The 22,160-nt window shown below is 38.1% G+C and overlaps 1 protein-coding gene across 1 annotated transcript in view; it reads left to right on the top strand.

Moving 5' to 3' along the window:
* The window catches only part of TENM3 (teneurin transmembrane protein 3), a 3,497,142-nt gene that overhangs the window by 3,298,682 nt on the left and 176,300 nt on the right, over positions 1 to 22,160 (top strand). Inside the window, exons 16-17 of the mRNA XM_069096576.1 lie at positions 9,609 to 9,731; positions 19,266 to 19,480. Of these exons, the coding sequence (XP_068952677.1) occupies positions 9,609 to 9,731; positions 19,266 to 19,480 (338 nt within the window). The remainder of the gene's footprint in view (positions 1 to 9,608; positions 9,732 to 19,265; positions 19,481 to 22,160) is intronic.

Genomic DNA, 22,160 nt, shown 5'->3' with positions numbered 1-22,160 from the left:
GGGTCTCACAGCTTCACATTTAAGGCAAGACTTAAAGCTATGTATTATTAATTGCAAGGCTCCCCTATGCTGTCTTTCTCCTCTTAAAACATATATCAAGAGTAATTATTGGTATTATTTTTAAACTGTTATCTTTAAAAACACAGGAATTCATTTTCAACTAGACCCCTGGTTGTTTTGGAACTCTTTTGTCTCTGAGACAATAAAGTTATTTATAACAATACTTTGAACTTCCCTGTCTTGGGATATTTATCTTTACAACCTCCTATGGAAGGAAAAATGATCCCACTAATTATGTAGTAGAAGACCCTTTGGGCATGATACGGGTTGTTTCTTTTCCAGCACCCAAGGTAGTAATGAATTGATGTCCTAAATCCTGAGGTTTAATATACTTAGAAAACATTTGTAACTTCTGATTCCAAGTGCAGATGGTCCCCTTTATGTTCACAGCCTCATTGTTATGTTTCTGTGATTTGCAGCCTGGTAGCTCTCCATGGGACTTTGCATGTCTGTCCCATGGTTTCAACAACACTACGTATTGTTTTGTCCTTTCACCATAGCTTTTTTGCTCTGATACTACAAGCATGGCAGAGAGAGGGAAGCTGTTTCTTATTTTCTCATGAAGACAAGCTGCTATAACCACACTGAGGTACAATGGTCATCTAGAGATGAAATAAACAACCAGCAGGTTGAGGATTCTTCAGAGCTGCCTCTAAATCCCCTTCTCAATCTCAAAATTCCCTTGCACCTAACTCCCAGGTATTGTTAAATTGCATGATGCAGTAGAAAGAGTAGTAGAATTATGCCAGAAGGGCCAGTTCAAATCTTGACGCTGCCACTTACCATTTCTGTGACCTGTGCAAGTCTTTCTGGGCCTCATCTATAAAATGAAGGAGCTGGTTTAGATGGTCTATAATGTTTCTTCTGCATTTAACATTTTCCTGATGGTTATGCTAACAAAACAGGAAAATGATAAGTGTTAGAGAAAATGTAGGAAAATTGGAACACGAATTCATTGTTGGTGGAGCTGTGAGCAGATTCAACCATTATGGAAAGCAATGCGGAACTATGCCCTAAGAGCCATAAAAATGTGCATACACTTTGACTCAGCAATACCACTTTTAGGGCTGAATACCAAAGAGATCAAAAAAATAGGAAAAGGACCCACATGTACAATGACCCACATGTAGCTCTTTTGTGGTGACCAAGAATTAGAAATTGAGGGGATGCCCATTAATTGGGGAATGACCAAACAAGTTGTGGTATATATATGTGGTATAATGGAATACTGTTGTGCTCTAAGAAATGATGAACAGGCAGACTTCAGAAAAACCTGGAAAGACTTATATGAACTGATGCTGAGTGAGGGAAGCAGAACCAGGAGAATATTGTACACACTAACAACCACAGTGTGAGACAACTGACTTTGATAGACTTAGCCCTTCTCAGAAATGCAAGGACCTAAAACAATTCCAAAGGACTCATGATGGAAAATGATAGCCCCATCCAGAGAAAGAACCATGGAGTCTGAATGCAGAATGAAGCAGACCATTTTCATTTTTTTGCTTGTTTGCTTGTTTTGTTTTCTTTCTCATGGTTTCTCCCATTCATTATAATTCCTCTATACAACATGACTAATGTGAAAATAAGAATGTAAATATAGAGCCTATATCAGATTGCATGCCATCTTAGGGAGGGAGAAAGGGAGGGAGAGGGAGAAAATTTAAAACTTACGGAAGTAAATGTTGAAAACTAAAAATAAATAAACTTAAAAAAAATAATATCCTGCTAGTTAAATGAACAGTCCTATGAGCTCTAGTCCTCTGAGTCCTATGTTTTAGGGAAAAGTACCCTTGTCCATACACTGTACAAGTCCAACTTGTGTTTCTGGGTGTTCAATAGTTTTATGAAACAATTCCTCTAAAATGAGTGGTACTCAACTTGGAATCAGGATCACTCATCACCTTCTGAAGTTCAAATCTGGCCTTAGATATTTACTAGCTGTGTGACCCTGGGCAAGTCATTTAACTCTGCCTCAGTTTTTCCATCTGTAAGATATCTGGAAAAGGAAATGGCAAACCACTACAGTATATTTGCCAAGAAAACCCAAAATGAAGTTCATGAAGAGTCAGACATGACTGAAATGACTGAACAACAACAATTTTCTTCTAATCACCCTGTATATTCTTCTCCCACTTTAAACCACCCTGCATTTCTTTGAATTTCCAGTCATCACCAATCTTCCACATGTAGCAAACCTTAACAGAGCTTTGTTCAATCACCTGTGCTGATAGACTGCTTTGGTTGCAGGACCGCGTTGGGAATCCCATGACCCTGAGAGTATCATTCAGTAACACATTCCACATTTCACAAATCAGTTGAGAAGGCAGTATAAGTCTATAAAGTTGATGTGGGCTTCCTAGCTCCCATCACTCAGCCAATACGTTCAGATAGAGTCTTTCTTTCATACCCTGTGACCTACAAAAAAAGTTTCCTTTAACATTTTCTTAAGCTACTTTTAAACTAAAACATAAAAGTGTTATAGTAAGAAAGCACTGTTTGGGACTGAGAAAAAAGGCCCAGTAGTGGCAGGTACACCTTGTGTCTCCCCATCCTGTAGTCTACCTGCGGAAGAGCTTTGTGACCTAGAAAATAAGCATACACCCTGCCAGCTATCCGATCTAGCATGTGCACTGACAAAGGGCTTGTTCTCCCCTGGATATAAATCCATGAAGAGAAGCCTTCTGTGAATTTTCACAAGTCTGCCCGCCAGCCCTGCATTGGAAGATTGTGCTCAACATTCCTTATTTACAGATGTATTTTATTTAGCCAATTTTCCTTCACGCAAATAGCTTTTTTCCCTCTCTTTGCTTGCCAAGTAAGACCATGTATTTTTATTACCTCCATGCCTGGTAATTCCTGTAACATTCTCAACCGTTGTGAAATTGCCATCCTCCTCTGAGTTTTGTCTTTGTTACCTTTGGAATAAATTCCACAAAGATCTTTCACATGCATAAAAATCTTTAATAATACTGAATTTCTGACAAGAGTTTCACTAAAAACTAAATGTAGGGAATTTTGAGCCAGAGAGTGGGATAAGACAGGATGACTTACTGCTCCCTGTTTTCAGGGTAGCATTGTACATGGCACAGTTATTACTGGGTATGATTCTCATTAGACAACATCTTAAGTAGAATTAGAATCCCATTTTATTGAGATTTTCTGTAATAAAAATACACAGTAAAGCTGTTGCCCATCTGGTTAAAAAAAATTAAAATAAAATAAAATTGTGCTCCAAACACAAACATCACAGAATTATTTTACTTTTTACATTCAACATCTGGGTCATATCCCCTGGATTACTTTTACACTTCAAAGACTATTAAAACCAATAATGTGACCAAGCCTATCATTCAGTGGATGTTTGTGTGGTAAGACTATACAGTAATAATGAATGAAAAATATTTACAAAAGTCTTGACGGTTTCCCATTTAAAAACTACACTACTTAACTCAAAATGACAAACCACATTTCACTTCTTTAACAAAGAAGGTGATATCTGGGTTTTCAACTTGCAAATTCCAGTATTCTGTAACCTCTTGGATGGTCCCTGAAAATCAGAGTTCAAAATGGAAATCCTGGCAGAATAGTAAACCTAGTACATCCTTAATTCTTCAGCCACCAGGAACCAAGACCTAGCTGGGCATCTCACCATCTTTCCTGCCACTGTTCCTCCTCTCCCCACCAGACCATGTCAGAGACTATAAAGACTAGAAAAGACCAGATGCATGTATTGGTGAAAAAGAAAATGTATAATATTTTTACTTTGAAATAAGATCTTTTACCCTATCTCCTTTTTCTTTGCCTCTTAGATTAAAAAATAATTATTCAGTAAATCAACTTGGTCCTTCAAGGTTTTCTTATATTCCTGTCCTCCTTTTGTAATCTACTTGGTTTTGGGGGTGAGCACAAATTCAACCCCCCCAAATATATCAAACTAGTTTTATACCATGTTTTATATCCCACTATCTATTCATCTACCAGGAGGAAAGACTTATCCCAGCATCTTGCCTCTGCCACACCTGCTGCCCCATGCCCCTACTTTTTCCATCTATAATAGATCAGCTTGCCATTTGACTCTACTCTCCATTCCTGTGACTTCTCAGACCATAATTTCCTTCCTTAACCATCAGTCCCCTATATATGCTATTCCCTCCTTTTAGAATATAAGCTTCTTCAGGGCAAGGACTTTCTGTATTTTGTATTTGTACCCCAGTATCAAATGCAATGTTCATCACAGAAACTAGAGACTTAACAAAGTCTCATCATTCATTCATTGTGTATATTTTAAAAGCTGGAAATAGCACCTTCCATGTCTTAAATTTTACAAAGGTGTATTAAAACAACAACAAAAGAAGATTTGACCCTTTTTACATGTTCCCAGAACAACAAGGAAAATGATGAAACATTCAATTAGTGGGCAAGTTATTTGGTCTCTACGTGAGCTCAAAGAATGGCTTGGCTTGATCCTTTGATTGAACTGGCTAAATTTGCTAGTTGTTTTGGTATTCTATCAAGGGCCTTTAAAGCTCCAGTAGCAAGGCTCTTGTGAGTACTCAGCTCAGTTCTCCTACTCATTCCAAGCTCTGCAGGGCAAAAAAAGCTAGGCCAAAAGTCTCCATTGGCTGCTCTTGTAAGAAAGAAAGCCAAGTTCTCCTACCTCCTGTGTAAACCTACAGAGAAATTTCTCTGTGGGTTAGTGTCATTTGAGCCAGCCTACACTCTGTGGGTCAGAGAATTGGATTGTTGGAGGAATCACATTGTGCTTTCTGGAATCAATCACACAGAAGTCCTTCAAGTGAAAATACTGCTGACATTGGATGTGATTTGGAGCCAACTGGCACACCTCTTCGAGATGATTAATGTTCTTTAGCATCATGCAATGGAAGAGTACTTGCTTTAGGATGAAACCTAGATTTGAACCCTAATTCTGCTATTTCATGACCTCTATGACCTTGGGCAAACCCCTCAGATTCCCCCAGCCTCAGTCTCTTCATCTGTAAAATGAGGAGATTGGACTAAATGATCTCTAAGATCTGTTCTGGCTTCATATTCTGTGGTCCTGTGTTGTCATCCTGAATTCTTTCAGGTAGGAGAGGGGTTTAGACCACTGATTTTATTTTTAAAGTAAGGAAATTTCCTTAGCACCTTCACTGTTTTTTATAGTCTTAGAGAACTCATAAGTCACTGAGAAATTAAGTGACCTGTACAATGACACAGACAAGATATATCAGAGAAAGGACCAGAACCCAAGGCCTTTGAGGGTTTCTTCGTGCTAGTTTCTGAGTGAAACTCAAAACATTAATAAGAATAAGAATTAATAAGAGCGCGCGCGCGCACACACACACACACACACATAAAAGAGGTTTTTATTGCAGGGAAAGGGGAAAGAAAAACTAAAAAAACTCAACTCTCCTCCTTCTCTCTCTCCTTCACTCAAGGCCAGTATTCCTCTAGAGAAAATCCCATCAACTAAAAAGGAAAAAAGCCACTGTCCTCCAGCTGTCTATTCCACCCTTAGAGGGAAAGCCAAGTTCAGGGGTGTTTCCTTATGCTGTTTTGCATTGCTGTGCCTCATATAGGAGACATACTTGTAGATAGAGTATTTATCTTTACATAGCATCCCTTCTGAGGCTGCTTCCCAAACCTACAGTCACTCAAATCCCACATGCCAAAGAATAGCTGACTCAGGATTCTAAGATCTGTCTGTTTCTAGTACTCAGAAGCCCCCACCACTCTGCTTCCCATTGATTATCAGCTAACAGCCCCGATTAGCGTTTAGCGAAGAGGATCGCATAGTAAGTCATCCCCTGAGATGGCAAAATAAGAACAGTTGGTACAAAGAACAGTTTCCCCAAGAGTATGGGGCTTACTCGCCCACAAAACATCCAGGGTCCACACAGTTAGCACAAAGTACAATGATGGCGAGACAGATGCAAACTTGTGAGTGGGGGAACTCACAGCTTCTATTTATTGAAGTTCATTTCTCTGATGGGGGGGAGGAGGAGCGATCATGCATCTTGAAGTTGCTGCCTCCATCCAGTAACTGTCTTTCTTTGCTCTGTGTCCCTGTTTGTTTTGGGTGTGTGCTCTGAATCCAGTTCCACCTCTCTGTTAACATGGTCAGTGGACTAGTCATGTAACAGTCCCTCTGGGCTTGCTGCCCCAACCCCACTGATGCACTCTGCTACAGGCACAAGGGTCTGCTACTTTAATACCCTCCTGAATCTGGAATCCTCCAACATTTGAGTTTTTCATCCTTGAAATGTGTCTTTCAAACTGACTACTTTTATCCATAATCCCAGATATATCTCTAATCCTTTCAGCCAGTCACAAGATATTTCCTGTGTAATGTCATCTGATTTGTCCAATGAGTTATTTGCTCTTCACTCCTTCCAGATTGATTCAGGACTTGTTTGTACCTAGTTTACAATATGATTTTTTTTAACTGACTGACTGATTGATTCAGTACAGTGGTCTGGGTATTCTGTATTTACATTAACCATCCTTCTTAGATCTGAGAACTAACTTTCACAAAAAAAATGTGGCGTAAAGTTTGTCTTTGATTTCCTCCCAAAGCTTATTTCCACCCTCCTTGAATTTATCCTACTTTTCAGGTGCTTATTCTGTATCCGATTCTTGCTTTGAAGTGACTGTAACAAATACCCCCTCAAGTATTTACAAAACCCTAAAGTGTTAAATAGCATCATCTGAAGGTGGGAGCCTCAGAATCATTCATATTTTAAGAGATACTCTTAAGGGAAAAAAATGTGAATGATACAAAGAAAAAAGTCATAATAATGCAGAAGTAAGTAATAGGGCAAGGACCAAGCTGCAGTCTCCTACACTACCTTGTAAGTAGATGGCTGCTACTACACAAAACCAGCCTTATTGACCCCTGACAAAAAAGGACACGTGCCTGAAAAATGACTTTCCCTACAGGGATACCCTTTCACGTCACTCCATGGCAAAACTCACCTGTCTATGGTTCAAGCTTCCCCATCTTTAAAATGAATTAAAAGTTGTGCTGTTTTGTGTCTCAGGTCTTCCTCCAGACTTAAGTTTCTACAAATGTAAATATTTCCAACCAAAAACACCATCCCTTCCCCCAGAGTCCAGTATCTCACATTGTGATTGCATCTCAAGCCACCCCTGATACCTGTGTGTAACTATTATGTAGCGTCTCTTGTCACCCTTTGCAGGCACATCTGTCCAGTGGTTTCTCTGTCAAGAGACAATTATTCATTGTGTCAAATGCTAAAGACATAAAGAGAAGCAAAAAGAGAGTCCCTGTTCTCAAGGAGTTTACATTCTAATGAAGGGGAAACTGTGTAAAACATTATGTAACGGCCAGGTGGCACAGTGAATAGAGCACTGGCCCTGGAGTCAGGAGGACCCGAGTTCAAATCCGGCCTCAGACACTTAACACAAAATTAGCCATGTGACCTTGGGCAAATCACTTAACCCCAATTGCCCTCCAAAAAGCAAAAACAAACAAACAAACAAAAACCCATCATATAACAGTAACAACAGTGGTCAAGTACTTCTACACAAAGCTTCTCCTGATCCCCCAACTGCTAGTGCCATCTCTAACTAACTTTCATTTAACAATCATAATTTTCAGTTTGTATTTATTCTAAATATGTTTAGTGTCATGAATTGGATAGAAAACCAGCCTTTGGAGCCAAGAAGACCTGCCTTGTAACACACACTAACTCTATGAACTCGGGCAAGTCACTCAGTGATCTAGACAACTAAGTCAAGTCAACAACCATTTATCAGGTGCTTATTATGTGCTGAGCACTGTTCTGAGTGCTGAAGATACAAAGGGAAGAAACAGTCCCTGCCCTTAAGGATCTCATAGTCTAATGGGGGGGGGAGGGGACAACAATGATGCAAATAATGCCAAATGTAGATGTAGGTGCAGTTTGTTTATCTGGAAGTTCCCTATGTAAGTCACAAGTCTGGTCCCCATTCCTGTATTTAGTCAGTCTATACTTATGTGTCTACATTTTGTCTCCTTTTATAGAATATTGGTTCCAACACGAATTGTTTCCATTTTTATTTTCTAGTCTCCAGTGCTCAGAACAGTTTCTGGCATATAGTGAGGGCTTAATGAATGCTTGCTGATTAATTGATATAGCACACAAGCTCACGTGTATTGTGTGTGTATGTGTGTGTGTGTGTATCCTCCTGGATTCATAGTGACAATAGCCTAAAAGTTACATGCTTAGGATGTGATCTCCTTTGTCTTTTTCCCTCTAACTGCCCTGAAATGCCACTGCCTTGAAAAAGCCTCTGAACATTTGTGAAGGGTGACAGTTTCCCTTACTTCCCCCATGTTTTCTGAATACCAGATTTCCTCAGCCATCAATCACTGCTCCAACCTTCCATTAGCTTGCATACAATGTAAATATTTAATCTTAGTCCTTTCTCTATCTTTTCAGTGTTTATTTAGTGGTCTCTGAAATCATAGATGAGAATAAGGCAGAAGAAATCTGTGGATTTCAGTTACCCATAGCATATACACTATATTTTTACCCACTGTGGCATTATCTGAGTGAGGTCGTAACCCCAAGAGTACAAGGACTATTTTGTTTGACTTAGACGTTATCCAGTACTACACAGAGTAGGTACTTACTAAAGGCTTTTGAATAGAGATGATGACGAAAGTTCCCCTGAACAGATATAGTTGGGGGTCAGGAGAGAGAGAAAAGAAGGTTGGGGGGGGGAGAGTCCCAGTTCACTTTTTCATTAATATAATTCATTCAAAAAACATTTATTAAGCAGCTCATACATGCAAAGCATTGTCTTCATTTCTGAGGGAGCAAACACAAAAAATGAAATGGCTCCTGCTCTCCAAAAGCTTATATTCTCCTGCTAATCTAATCATTCATTTGAATAACCTTCACATTACTTTGCAGGTTGGCCTAACAGAAATAGCGTATTTAGTTCAAATGCTGGTCCTGTAACTTACTAGGTGAATGACTTTCAACAATCACTTTACTTTCCCAAATTTCCACTTTCTTATTGTTAAAATGAGTATAATAACACTTGCACTACCTACCTCATGGACTACAGAGAGAAAAGCACTTTGCATGGTTGATACCATCCTTGTTGTGATTCCTCTTAAGGGAGTTAATTATTTTATGGTAAATATAGTTTTACCAGAGGAGAAATTCTGAGAAAAAGACCCAAGTTAGGCTTCATGTTGGGAAGGGAGAGTGAATACAGAGGCCTACTTTTGGCTTGAATGATGGAGGTGGAATCAAGCTTAGACCAAGGGAAGCAAATGATCTATTTTTCCCTGAAAACTTCCAGGTCGGTGATTGATTGACTAGGGTCACATGATGACTAAAGTGTTACCATCTTGGACTGCGATATTTTCTAAATCATATGTGTGCAGATGAATTGCTCTCTGATGTAGTTAGTGCTGGCATTCCAGAACACAAGGATTTAACATTGCAGAAGACTATGAGCAAGTTTATCTGTTGCCTCTAAAACTGAAAGGAGGAAACCTTTAAACAACATGTATTCTTTACCCCCAGCAATGCATCTGTTTGGCCTCAATTGGCAATTACAACAAACTGAAAATGACACTTTTGAGAATGGAAAAGTGAATGCTGATACCGTGCCAACCAACACTGTATCGTTACCTTCTGGCGACAGTGGTAAGAGATGCGTTTATTTGTTCTGTGTCTCGTATAACATTTCTCTGAACGTGTTTTACAGCCATGTTCTCATCTACTTGGTGGGGAGTGAGTTGGGTCAGAGGGGAGAGGTTACCAAAAGAGGACTGCCATAAAAACAACAAAAAACCACTTTGTAAAGAATTTGAAATGACCAAAAAACAAAACAAAACAGTGTTTGGATCAATATTTTTTAAATCATTTTACTGAACAAAGAGAAGTGACTTTTCTCTTTAAATAATCAAAGTAATCCAATCATGCTGCCTTAGGTTCATGAATTGTGCCTCTTTTTGTCCCCAAAGTATGTGTATATATGTATTTTAGCCTAAATTAAAGCGAAATAGATCACAGTCAGTATCTCACCCCTTTACTCATCTTATCATAGAGATATTAAGTCTTCCTGAATATCCATAATGTTAAAATACTGTATTAATTTCCTTTAAGGATACCATTAAGGTACAAAGTATAATAAAGGGCTGTATTTTAATTGACCCATTTTCTAAATTCCCTTTAAGTTTCTCTGAACCTCTAGGAGTTTTTGTACTATGGGCTAAGAGATTTTTAAATAAATGGACTGAATACACAGCTGGATTTCAGGGGTCCACTCCACATATCCCAGCTGTGCCCTGCTCCAACCATCTTTTCCTGTCACTTGGTAAACAGGTGGAGTCTGCCTCAGAGTAGCTCTGTCTCTGTGTCCCTGTCCCTCTTTTTATCTAGCTCTCATTCTTTATTTCTCATATCTAGTGTGCTTGACTCATGCTTTGGCATCTGTTAATGCCCAACTCTATGTGGGTTGCTTCCATACAGGGGTGAGGAAGAAGCTATTACATTCTTAATGAACATATATATTGTTCTACACACCAACACACACACATAACGACTATGACTCATTCTTTTTGTCATTTTTCATTCCTCTCCTCATCTTGTTTTATTATAACAATAATACTTTGTGGCATGCCTTCTACTCCTTAGGGATGGTAGAGAGTTTTATGAGACATTCAATTTTCATAATCGTAATGAATGGTCTCTACATGGGGCCTTTTCATAGAAAGTACCCCTTGTTCCTTAAACGTTGTAAAGTCATGGCCGAAAGTTGGTCACATCTGGGTTAGGAGGTGACTGCTACTCCAACATGCTTTAAAGGGGGTGAAGAATGGCTTCCCTAATTGAAACTGCAGGTGGGAGATTTTAATTAAGGAAAGTATAATTACCTTAAACAAATGCTTAATTACTCTGCAGTGATAACACGTATATAAACATCTAAAGCAACTGCCCATAAGATGAATAATATTTATTCTAGCTCCCTTCCCCAATTAATACTCGTGTAAGGTGAACAAGGCCCCAGCATTGACTCATATGGAAATTATAAAGGGATGGTTAACCCCTTGTTGAAGATTCTGTAATTAAAAAGGGGAGGCAAATGTCATGGCTAAGGCACTTTCTACAATTCCATACAGTCTTTTAAGATGATTAGTCTTGAGTGCCACAGAAATAGAATGACTATTTAAAGATATCTTTGCATCACATACCCAAGGAAAATCCCACAGCCTTGGTGTTGGTTATGATCACTACTTAGCTCTGGCACTCCCCCTTCCTTCTAAGCCCATAGGAACTTAAGAGAGAAGATTTGAACTGAGGTAGGTTCAGAGCCATTCAGGGGGTTCTCTCCAAATGGAAAGTGGTCCAAGAAATTAGAAAGTATTTCCTGAAAGAATTGGAAATTGAAAGGATGCTCATTAATTAGGGAATGCCTGAACAAATAGCAGTATATAATTGTGATATAATACTATTGTGGTATCAGAAATGACAAATAGGATGGATTCAAGAAGACTTGGGAAGACTTCTGTGAACTCAGACGAAATGAAGTGAGCAGAACCAGGAGAACATTGTTCACAGTAACAGCATTGTTGTAAGGACAATCAGCTGTGAAAAATCTAGCTACTCTAATCAAGACAATTCTAAAGGACCCATGCTGATAAATACTGTCCACCTCAGCAAGAGAACTGGTGAACTCCGAGTGCAGATTGAAACATACTTTTTTAAACTTTTTTTGTCTTGTTTTATTTTTTGCCTGTTTTCTTTTACAGCATTGCTAATATGGATATAAATTTTATATGATCGATATGAAATTGCTTACCTTCTCAAGGAACAGTTTGAGAGGAAGAGATATGGAATTCAAGTTTTTTTCTTTTAAAAAAATTTTAAGGGGCGGCCAGGTGGCTCAGCGAGTAAGAGCACCGGCTCCAGCGTCGGGATGACCTGGATCAAATCCGGGCTCAGATACTCAGCACCACACCCAGAAATAACTGGCCGTGTAACCTTGAGCAAGTTACTTAGCCCCGATTGCTTTTATTTAAAAAAAAAATATATGTTTTCCAAATTACATGTAAAAATAATTTTAACATTCATTTTTTCAAAATTTTACTTTAAGTTGAAATTCAAAATTTTCAAAAGTGATCATTAAAAATTCTATAAGTAATTGTGATAAATAAAAACATTTTTTAAAAAAAGTATTGCCTGGGTAACCTCAGGCAAGAGCCCATCAAGACCTTTTTTTTATAAGTAGAATCAAATCCCTAAAGGGTCCTGTAGAATCAACTCACTTTCTTATAGTTTCTCCAGTTTTAGGACATAGTATAGGTTCAGAAGATAACTCGATGAAATTTCTGTATAGAAATGAACTCTCTGTTCCGAGCCTTTTCTAGGCCAGAGCCTAAACTGATCGACTTCGATAAGTCACTGAAAGTGACTACCGCCTAATAACTTACTGTACATCAGTGTAGAGAAGGGCACATGTTTATATGGTGGTAACGATGTGCCAGCCCTTGTGCTTTTTACAAATATTAACCATTTGATCCTCACATCCACCCTGTGAGGCAAGTGCCTTTATTTTTCCCATTTTATAGTTGAGGAAATGGAAACAATTATATTAGGTGACTTGCCCAGGGACAAACAGCTAGTAAGTGTCTGAGATCACATTCGAACTCAGATCTGACTGACTTCAGGCCTAGTACTCTATCCATTGTGTTACTAGTGGCCTCATTGTATCAGAAAGGGAAAACAATCTGGTCTCTTAAAAATTTAAACCATCTTCTTCCAACTGGCAGAAAAGATAGTTCTAGCCCTTGGGCAAAAGGGAAGTTAGAAAGAAACCAGCTTCCTACCCCCTTGTAATTCCTCTGCTGGGTTTCCTTTCCTCATTGTTCCGTGTGATGAGTATACAGGCAAAAAGAACCTCTCCTGTATTAAGAATGCCCCTAGTTCACATGTCACTCCAGCAGAATCTACTAGCAAGCGTTATAGAATCATCGTTCTGGAGAAACCGTCTTACATGTGAGCTCTTCCAGAGATTTTTTTTTTTAAATCCTATCCAGTTTTTAAAGATCTCCAGGGAAGGAGCTCCCACAACTTCTTTTAGTAACCTAATCTAGTCATTAACAACCCTCCCTATCAAGAAATTCGTGGAGCCTTGAATTGAGCACAGTAGGAACCTGAGCAGTGCTGAGTATAATGAGACAATTACTTCCCCGTTCCTAAAAGACATACTCCCATTTATGCATCCCAATGTTACGTATTCTTGTTTTTTAAATAGAGCTCTAAGGAACACCTCATGGTGCTAGGAATTCAGCAGAGAAATCTCTTTTCTCTGAGTTAATATTGAGCCAGGGCTTCTACGTGGCATTTCAAGAACATTTGCAGAATGTCAAATGGAACCTGTTCTCCCTGCCTCTCATGAGAGTCCTGGGTCCTACATAGGCTTTGAATGTTAAGGATGAACAGTGTTAGTGTCTGAATACACAGAAGTTAGATGGGGAAATGAAAGGAGGCACCTGACTCTTTCAGAAAGTCTGATTTCAAATCCCACCTCTTACCCTGGCTACCTCTATCTAGGCATCTGGTTCTTCAATCAATAAAATGAAGTGGTATTATATGGAGTCCCCCACAACTCTTAGATCTATGGTCCTATCTATGATTTGAATAAAAGGGATAAGAATAGAGTAAAATTAAGTTGAGTTATTCTACCAAGCTGCTATCTTTCCAAAATCAGAAATATCTCACCCTAGACCATGGGGGAAAGGTAATAGGTGACCGGAATCTATCTGACCCTATGCCCTAGTAGTTATGATCTCTTTACTAGAGAATATATTAAATCATTAACTTGGAATAGTTTGGGATATCAATTTAAAACCTAGTCATACTTCTTCAAAACCTAGACATTAGCATGCAGTGACCCAACTTGCTGAGAATAGAGACCTTTCTGGCTTGAAAGGTTGCCTGGGTTTTATAGCAAGAAACCCTTCCCGATGATAATGTGGAAGTGTAGGGTGTCTGGAGTTCTCCTTTTGCAAGGCATCCTGAATTCAAAGAACCTTGTGAACAAGCAATAATTTCATTTCAACAGCGAGATAAGATATATGCAAAATTTCAAAAGAATATGGAGAGCTATGATAATAAGATGCCATTATTTGAAGGTAGATAAAATGGGAAAACTGTTGTCAAGAATAAGATCCTTGAAGGCAATGAGTGTTTTATTGTTGTCTCTACACAGTAGCATTGCTACATGTATAATAGGTGCTTTAAAATGTTTTTCAGTTGAATTTAATATAGCCATCATCCAATGAATGTGCCATTAAATAAACTCCGCATACATATATAATGTAGAAAAAATCTGATTTTTCCTTTCTAAGAAATGCAATTTCTATATAAATTTTACATAATTACTCTTAAGCTAATAATTTTCCCTAATACTAGATAACTTAAAAACGCTATACAACCATTTGCAGCAGGCTAAAGATTGAATGTAAATTAAAGAGCCTTATGACTAACTGGCCAGTGGTAGCATTGAGGTTTTTTTTTCAATATTGTTTATAGTATTTTGTGTTAATGTAACGTATAATAGTTCCTTAATTAGATGTTATATAATGATTTTTTTCTATTAAATTATGTTCGCAAGGCAGTGGGGTTTTTTTTATTTCACTTAGGTTGTGATGTCTATGGAATTTATTAACAGCTTTAACTTATACTGTGTAATTGTTTATAGAAGGCAATGGAGAGTGTTCATTCAGACATCACACAAAGGTCTGAATCCAGGATTAGATCATGGGATTGGAGGATGTGCTATTGATTGTTTATAAAGTGTTTGGCCTTGCTTCCTGACATTCTAATTAGTGATGCCTCTGAAGGAATTGAAGTTATATTATAATTTATATTTCACATCGTTGTAGTTAAGTTTGGGGGATTTTGTTTTGGGGATTTTTGGTTTGGAAGTTTTGTTGCTTTTTCTCTTTCCTTTTTTTTGGAATTTTAAGCAGTATAGGGAAATAAATCCACATATTAAGCTGGTAGTTAAATATGCAATACTGTAAATATGTAATACATTTTTAACTTTTTGTAATTTTAGATGCTTTTCAAGTGTAAATTAAGTCTCAAAACAGGTCTCAAGCCTCCTAATTATCAGCATAGTTTTAAATACTCTGATTAGCTTGAGTTCTGTTGGGTTTTCAATTAGATTTAGCTGAAAACCAACATTTTCTCTGGTCTACGAATTCCTATGTACTAAATGATTTTTATAATGCCATCTCCCCTGTACTCCCCCACCTCTTTTAAGCTACCTAAAAATGCCAGTCTGCTAATGTGTTGGCATATAAAATATCACAAAAGTGAAAGAAATAACAATAGCTTTGTATGTGTGTGTGTCTATTTTCACACTGACAACTATATTTTAAGATATTAAGACTGTTGTGACACATACTTACTAATGAAAGGAAAATCACGGTTTGGAAGGAAACGATGCTAGTATTCCCACATTCCTGCTCCATGGGACACATTTAGAAAGTCTTCAAGGCAATATTCTATTGCATTTCAAGATGTGCTATATCTTGACCTTATTGCAAAGACTTTGATTGGCTGGATTCCAAACCTATGTACTTTGAGATGAGAATAATGGAGGATACTTTATGGCACCATCTCTTTATTTTTCTTGATCTTTCCACCATCTTTTCTTTCTGAAAGCTGTGGACATCTTGAGTATTGCTTGGGGATCGGCATGAGAGGAGAAGCCCCCAGGTTCAGGCATTGGGGGGCTATAGTGTGCTCACTAAGGAGTGAAAGGGATCTCTAAGACTGACCCAGCTTTTATATGTCCTCTGATAACAAAGACTTTCAGAAAATCAGGGTGTGATGAGCTATTCCTGTACCTGAGCTTCTAAGTGGGCAACAGTGGAATAGGATATAGAACTGTTTTCCCAGCTTATCAATCTGTGTCCAGAGCCTGCTGACTTCCAGGTGTGTTTACAATCAATAGAGAGCATTCAGAAGGCTAAGATCAACTACCACACCTGGTTTGATCAAATTAAAGTACTGTGACTTAAAGATCAGCAGTGCCAAGCTGTTAGTTCTGAGTGGGAAGGGATTTACCAATACAAGAACCCTCCGCAGCAAGACCACAGCCCCCTGAAGTTCAGACCGGAAGGCTACATTCAAGAAGGCTGAACTAATCTAAACTGCTGGGCTTAGGGCATTGAAGGAAATGAAAATTTTACAGTGTCTGTATTCCTTCCATTGTAATTATGGATTCTAATGAGAGAATGTCCCTACACCTGTCTTTTAAAATAGTCACATGATAAAAACAAGTTTAATTCAGAATCAATTGATTTACTACAGTGGGTGTGATCAGTAGGAGGTCCACATTGTCTTGTCAGACATTATCTGTTTCATTTCTAGAGGTAATCCAAAGAATCATCACATGTTGATAATCCGAATTAAGGAGGATAAGCATTGTTATGAATGTTCCCAAATAGCAAATAATATGAAAATTATTTCTTTTTGACTCAAAAGTGTGCCATGATCATGTGACAGAAAATTCAGGGGGAATATTCCCATTGACCCTTTCCTCTCATTTCAGGGGCCAGGTTTAGGAAAGTCAACCTGCTCCAAATTATATAATTTATTCTGAAGTCAAACCAGGTTGACTTTCCTAATCTCCATGACATTCACCAACAAAGAATATTGCCCCCAGTTGATCCAAAAATATACCAGGTAACCTACAAAAACTAGCCTAGATTTGTTTCTTTGTTTATGTTGGATATGTTTAGTGCATCAAGTGAATAATCCACAGATTTAAAACCCCTTGAGGTTTGATCTTTGACCCTTAATATTTAGCATAGTTTCTTAGCTCCAGCTCCTAATATTTATTAAATGAAATTTAAAAGTGAAAGTGAAAAAGAGATTGTTACTACAGAATCTTAGAGTGTTAGAGCTGTGTGGACACTTAGAAATCATTTTGTCCAGAGGAGCTGGAAAGAATACAGCCAAAGTCCTTAGCACACCACACTCCACAAAGTAGGAAAGCTCACTATATCAAATTCTGATTGGAAAATACAAAAAAAAGATGTTAACAGTGAGTCATTTATCCACCCCAGGTGAGCAAAGAGATGGAAATGTCTGCAGACACTGGGGATTGAGAGTAGCCATGGAGCCCAGGGCTTACCTGGGGCTGAAAAATCATGGAGGCTGTAAATGGAGAAAGGAAGCACAGGCTAGAAGGAGATCCCAGGCATGCAGGGTATAGAAACAGATTCCATCTGGCTGCTCTGTCTCCAGCTACTCAGTTCTGGGTCACATATCCAGAGTGGACTGTAGCCAGAAGTGGTACACTTCTTCACACACTTGCTGTTCATAGCAGAGACTCACTCAGTTCTAACCTCTAGCCCAGACTCAAGCTTGCAATTGAGCAACCAGGGCAGGAATGCCTTGTAGTTCAAGTCATTTTGAACGTGCTACCCTTCCCAGTGGGCTGATAGTGGTTTAATCCTGGAATGTCCAGTAAGGGACAAACCACCAGACCCATATCTGGATCAGGAACATGCAGATCTTAGACCAGGAGGGCACTGAACAGACTTTGCCCTGGATCACATCACTTTGGAATCACTGAAAACTAACAAGTCCCCAGGCTGAGCTCCTGTTCCTTGAGGTCCTGGAATAACTCATGAAATAACTCCATGAAAGCATCAAAAGGACTTTTTGGACTTAAGCTCAGTCCACACATTCTCCCCAGAAGTGTGTAGAGCCTACTCCCCAGAAGTGTGTAGAGCCTACCCCTGAAATAGTCTCAAGTCAAGAAGTAGGAAAATGAGCAAACAAAAACAAATCCCACTATAAAAAGATATTATGGTGACAGAGAAGCTCAAGACACAAATTCAAAAGAAGAAACTAACTCCAAAACCTCTACAAGCAAAGCCTCAAAAAAAATGCAGCTTGCTTATAAGTCCAACTAGAATTCCTAGATGAGATAAAGTAATAGTTTTTTTTAAAGGTTAAAAAGTGACTTTAAAAAATGACAGTGGTAGAGGGAAAATGAGAAAAGAAATGAGAGCTATGGCAGAAAGATATGGAAAGACAATTAGCTTAGAACAAAAGGCACAAAACCTCACTCGGGAAAAATTACTCCCTGAAAATTAGAATTGATCAAATAGAAGCTAAAGATAAATACTGGGGGGGGGGTAGTCAAAGCACTGAAAAAATAGAAGAAAATGTTACATATACCACAGTGAATACAATTGACCTTGAAAACAGATCAAGGAGAGATAATTTGAGAGTCATTGAACTGCCTGAAAACAATGAGCAAAAAAAAAAAAAGAGCCTAGATATTATATTTCCCCTTACTTGACAATATGGTATAAGCTCTCAGAGGAAGTGTTTCTTTTTTTGATCTTGTATCTTCAGTGGGAGGCACCTGAGCCAAACCAGCTGTAGGCACTGTAGATACAAAGAACCCTGTTCCTTTTCTCACTGTCAGTCCCCTACCCCCCTACCTGCCAAAAAAAATGATAATCCCTGCCCTCTGGAAGCTTACCTTCTACCTGCATTAAGAAAAGTCAATTAAGTGTAAAGTTTGAAGGAAGGATGAACAGAGGAAGCTAAGTTTTGCTATAACCTTCCAAAATGTATGCTTATGGAAACTTACACCTCTGTTTAATAACCTCCTTCATTTCTATATCTGATTCTTCTCTTCCCCTAATATATAATTCGGAGAAAACTGCTCATATCAGTGCTTTTGTTATTGTTTACTTACAGGTTGCCTTGAGAGGCTGAATAATCCATTTCCCCTCAATTTACACTTTCCAGTGTGACGGCATGTTTAGAATGACTGATTAGTACCAGAGTTAATCCTTCCTAAGAAATAACAAGACATATACTTTGTAAGATAATTATGTTTATAGTGATCAGGAATGAGGGTAGCTGTGAAAGCAGCTTTAGTAATAGGCATGTCTTGGGGAAAGTGGAAGGATTCTGATCCTGAGGAATGCACTGAAACAGGAACGGCAAACCAAACTATCCAGTTCAAGCATGAGACTTTAAAGTCAGCATCCTTCGGTAGCATTTGAGATGTAGTAAGAATGTGAACTACTAGAGGGTTTATTTTAAAAAGTAAAAACCCTTGTAAAAGTAACTTGGTTAATAATTCATTCATTTGTTTTTCTCTCATTCCCCTGTGGGTACCTCTGCACACAGGAAAATTAGGTGGATTTGCTCAAGAAAATAACACCATAGATTCAGGAGAACTTGATATTGGCCGGAGAGCGATTCAAGAGGTTCCTCCGGGGATTTTCTGGAGATCACAGCTCTTTATTGATCAGCCACAGTTTCTTAAATTCAATATCTCCCTCCAGAAGGACGCACTGATTGGAGTATATGGCCGCAAAGGCTTACCACCTTCCCATACCCAGGTAAGAGGAGCTTACCTGTTTTGGTCAGTAAGATGAAAATTGCCGGTTTGCTTTTATTTTAAGTTATTCACTGTTCTGACTTCAGCCATATGTCAAACTGGCCCCTTTTGTATCGATCCAAGGCAGTGGGGGAAACTGTGAATGAAGGTCACACTGGCTTCTGTTTTCTTTCATATGAGATTATTGCATCTGCTTTTGGAAGAAAAGCATTTTCTTCTGATCTTTGATCATTGTCATAAATTTGAGGTATAGAAAAGTATGAAGGTAAACTAATTCAGGGCAAGAATAATTTGAGCATATGGTTAAATGTTTAAACAAATAATAATAGTAAGAGCTTTGTAACCATGCTTAAAATTTACAAAGAACTTCTGTTACTATATTCCTGTGAGGAAGGGAATGTGAGTATTATTTAGGTCCCCCTGAGGCAGGAAATTATATGTCTAAGGTCACACAACTAGTAAGGGTAACATCTAGAATCTGAACCCAGGTCTCCTAACTCAAACAGCAAGGGTCTTTCCTCAGCCAGACTAATGGTAAGGTGATTGGGATGTTAAATATAAATTTTATTATATATTATTTTGATATATGTTATTTATATGATACATATATAGATGTTAAATCAACAAATTAGTCATTTATTTCACATCTTGATTTATCCTCTTGAATATGTTACATATTTATACCCTAATTGTCATACTTCTGTCTGTTAATAGACTGAAAACTATGGTATTGAAAATTATATCAGAATGGTGGTTACATCCTAAAATTTGATAGTTGTCCAAATCATCAATTCACGCCATTACTTAAAGTTGGACTATTCCTTCCAAGAAGAAATAAATCGTGGAAAAGCAACAAAGTCTCCATAGAGAAACAAATGTAACATCATTCATTCATTGGAGCACAGTATAGTAGGAGAAGCTCTGTTTGTGGAGTAAGAGGACCTGGGTTTATTTCCTGCCTTTGACATTTACTACTGAGGTGACTTTAGGCAGATTACTTAACTTTCCTGGGCTTCGGCTTACTCTTCTGTAAAAAAAGAAAAAAAGAGGGATTAAAATAAATGGCCTCCGAGGTCCTTTCTAGCTCTGACTTCTAGCTCTGATCCTAAATTCGACTATCCTATGAGTATATATTCCTAAAATGTTAGCATCATAAAGGACCTCACCTCATCCAGCCTCTTGCTAATACAATAAAACTTTAAGCACATCCCTGACATTTAATCAATACCTTTATGCTTTGAGGATACATATGTTAAAAAGTTAGGGTAGAAAGTTAGTTATGTGTTTTTATGTCCAAAAATAAAAATTACCTACATTTAGAATATAAAATTGAGGCAAAGCTATTTTCCAAGGGTAGTTATTTCTTAAGTAAATAGAGGTTCTCAAAATGGGAAATTTTGTCAAGCTACAAGCAGAATAACTTTTTAGATGGGGGTCAAAGACAATACTGAATTATTAAGTCTCCTTATTTAGGGGACCTGTTTTCTTTTCAGCTTAGCATATAGAATAGCAATAGAGAACTATTTGTGCATACTATGTGCAGTTTGTTTTTTTTTCAATACTTTGCATAATATAAAAATGTAATTCATTTCAGTAAATTTTATTAATGCCTACTCTGTACAAGGCAATGGGTTAGGCATGAAAATATGAAAAAAAAATGACATATTTCCTACCTCCAGCTAGCTTACATTCTTCTTGTAAAGAATGATATGTATATAGGTACTTGATGCAATGGAGAGATCCAAATAAAGGGCTTCAGAAAACTTTGAGAGTACTTTCAGCTGTAAGACTTGGGGAAGGGTTATTAGGATGATTGATAATTGAGCTAACCTTTGAAGGAAAAGAAATATTCCTATAGGCAAAGATGAATAAGGAGTATGTTTCAGGAGATGAGGATGGCCTTTGTGAATGGATGAAAGCAAAGATGGCAAGTTGAGTTTGGGGGGCATGTGGTGCTTTAATTTAACTGAATATGAAGGGAATAAGAGCAAAATCAAACTAGAATGATAGGTTGAAGCCACGTTTTGATAGGCTTTAAATGACAAGATAAGGGAACCTTTGAAAGGTTGTTGAACAGTGAAGTAACATTATCATCACTGTATATAAGGTAAATTAATTTAGCAGCTGTGTAATTGTAAAGGATGGATTTGAAAAAGAGAGGTTAGAGGGAGGAAGAGTAATAGGAAACTATCTTAGACAAAGGATGATGAGGGTCTGAGGATGGTAGCCTGGAAAGGAAACAATCAATCGATCAACAGGAATCTGTTGAATTCATACTATGTGCCAAGCAAATGCAAGAGATCTTACCAAGATAAAGTCAAAAAGCAATTAATTGCACATGAGAAATGAAGGAGTGAGAAAGAGTCAAGGATGACAGAAATTTCAAGCCTGGGTGACTAGGAAAATGACGGTGCTTTCAAAAAATAGGGGAGTTGGGAGGAGAGGCAGATTTGGGAGTAAAGATAAGTTTCTTCCTGTATCAAATGAGAAGGGTGTACTAGGTAGTACCTTAAGTTTTATGTAGAATAATTCTATGATGAATTCAGTTCAATGTTCAATGGGACATTACTTAGGACTAACATGAAGATGAGGTCCCTGTGCTCAGGGTGAAGATTAAACCTGGATGGATGGATGGATGGATGGATGGATGGATGGATGGATGGATGGATGGATGGATGGAT

Source organism: Petaurus breviceps, unplaced genomic scaffold (genome assembly GCF_028583685.1).
Source record: "Petaurus breviceps papuanus isolate PSGF00001 unplaced genomic scaffold, PetGlider_PUasm1.0 126, whole genome shotgun sequence".
Taxonomy (NCBI): Eukaryota; Metazoa; Chordata; class Mammalia; order Diprotodontia; family Petauridae; genus Petaurus; species Petaurus breviceps.
The sequence above is the reverse complement of the archived record's forward strand: the minus strand, read 5'-3'. Positions and strand labels throughout refer to the sequence as shown.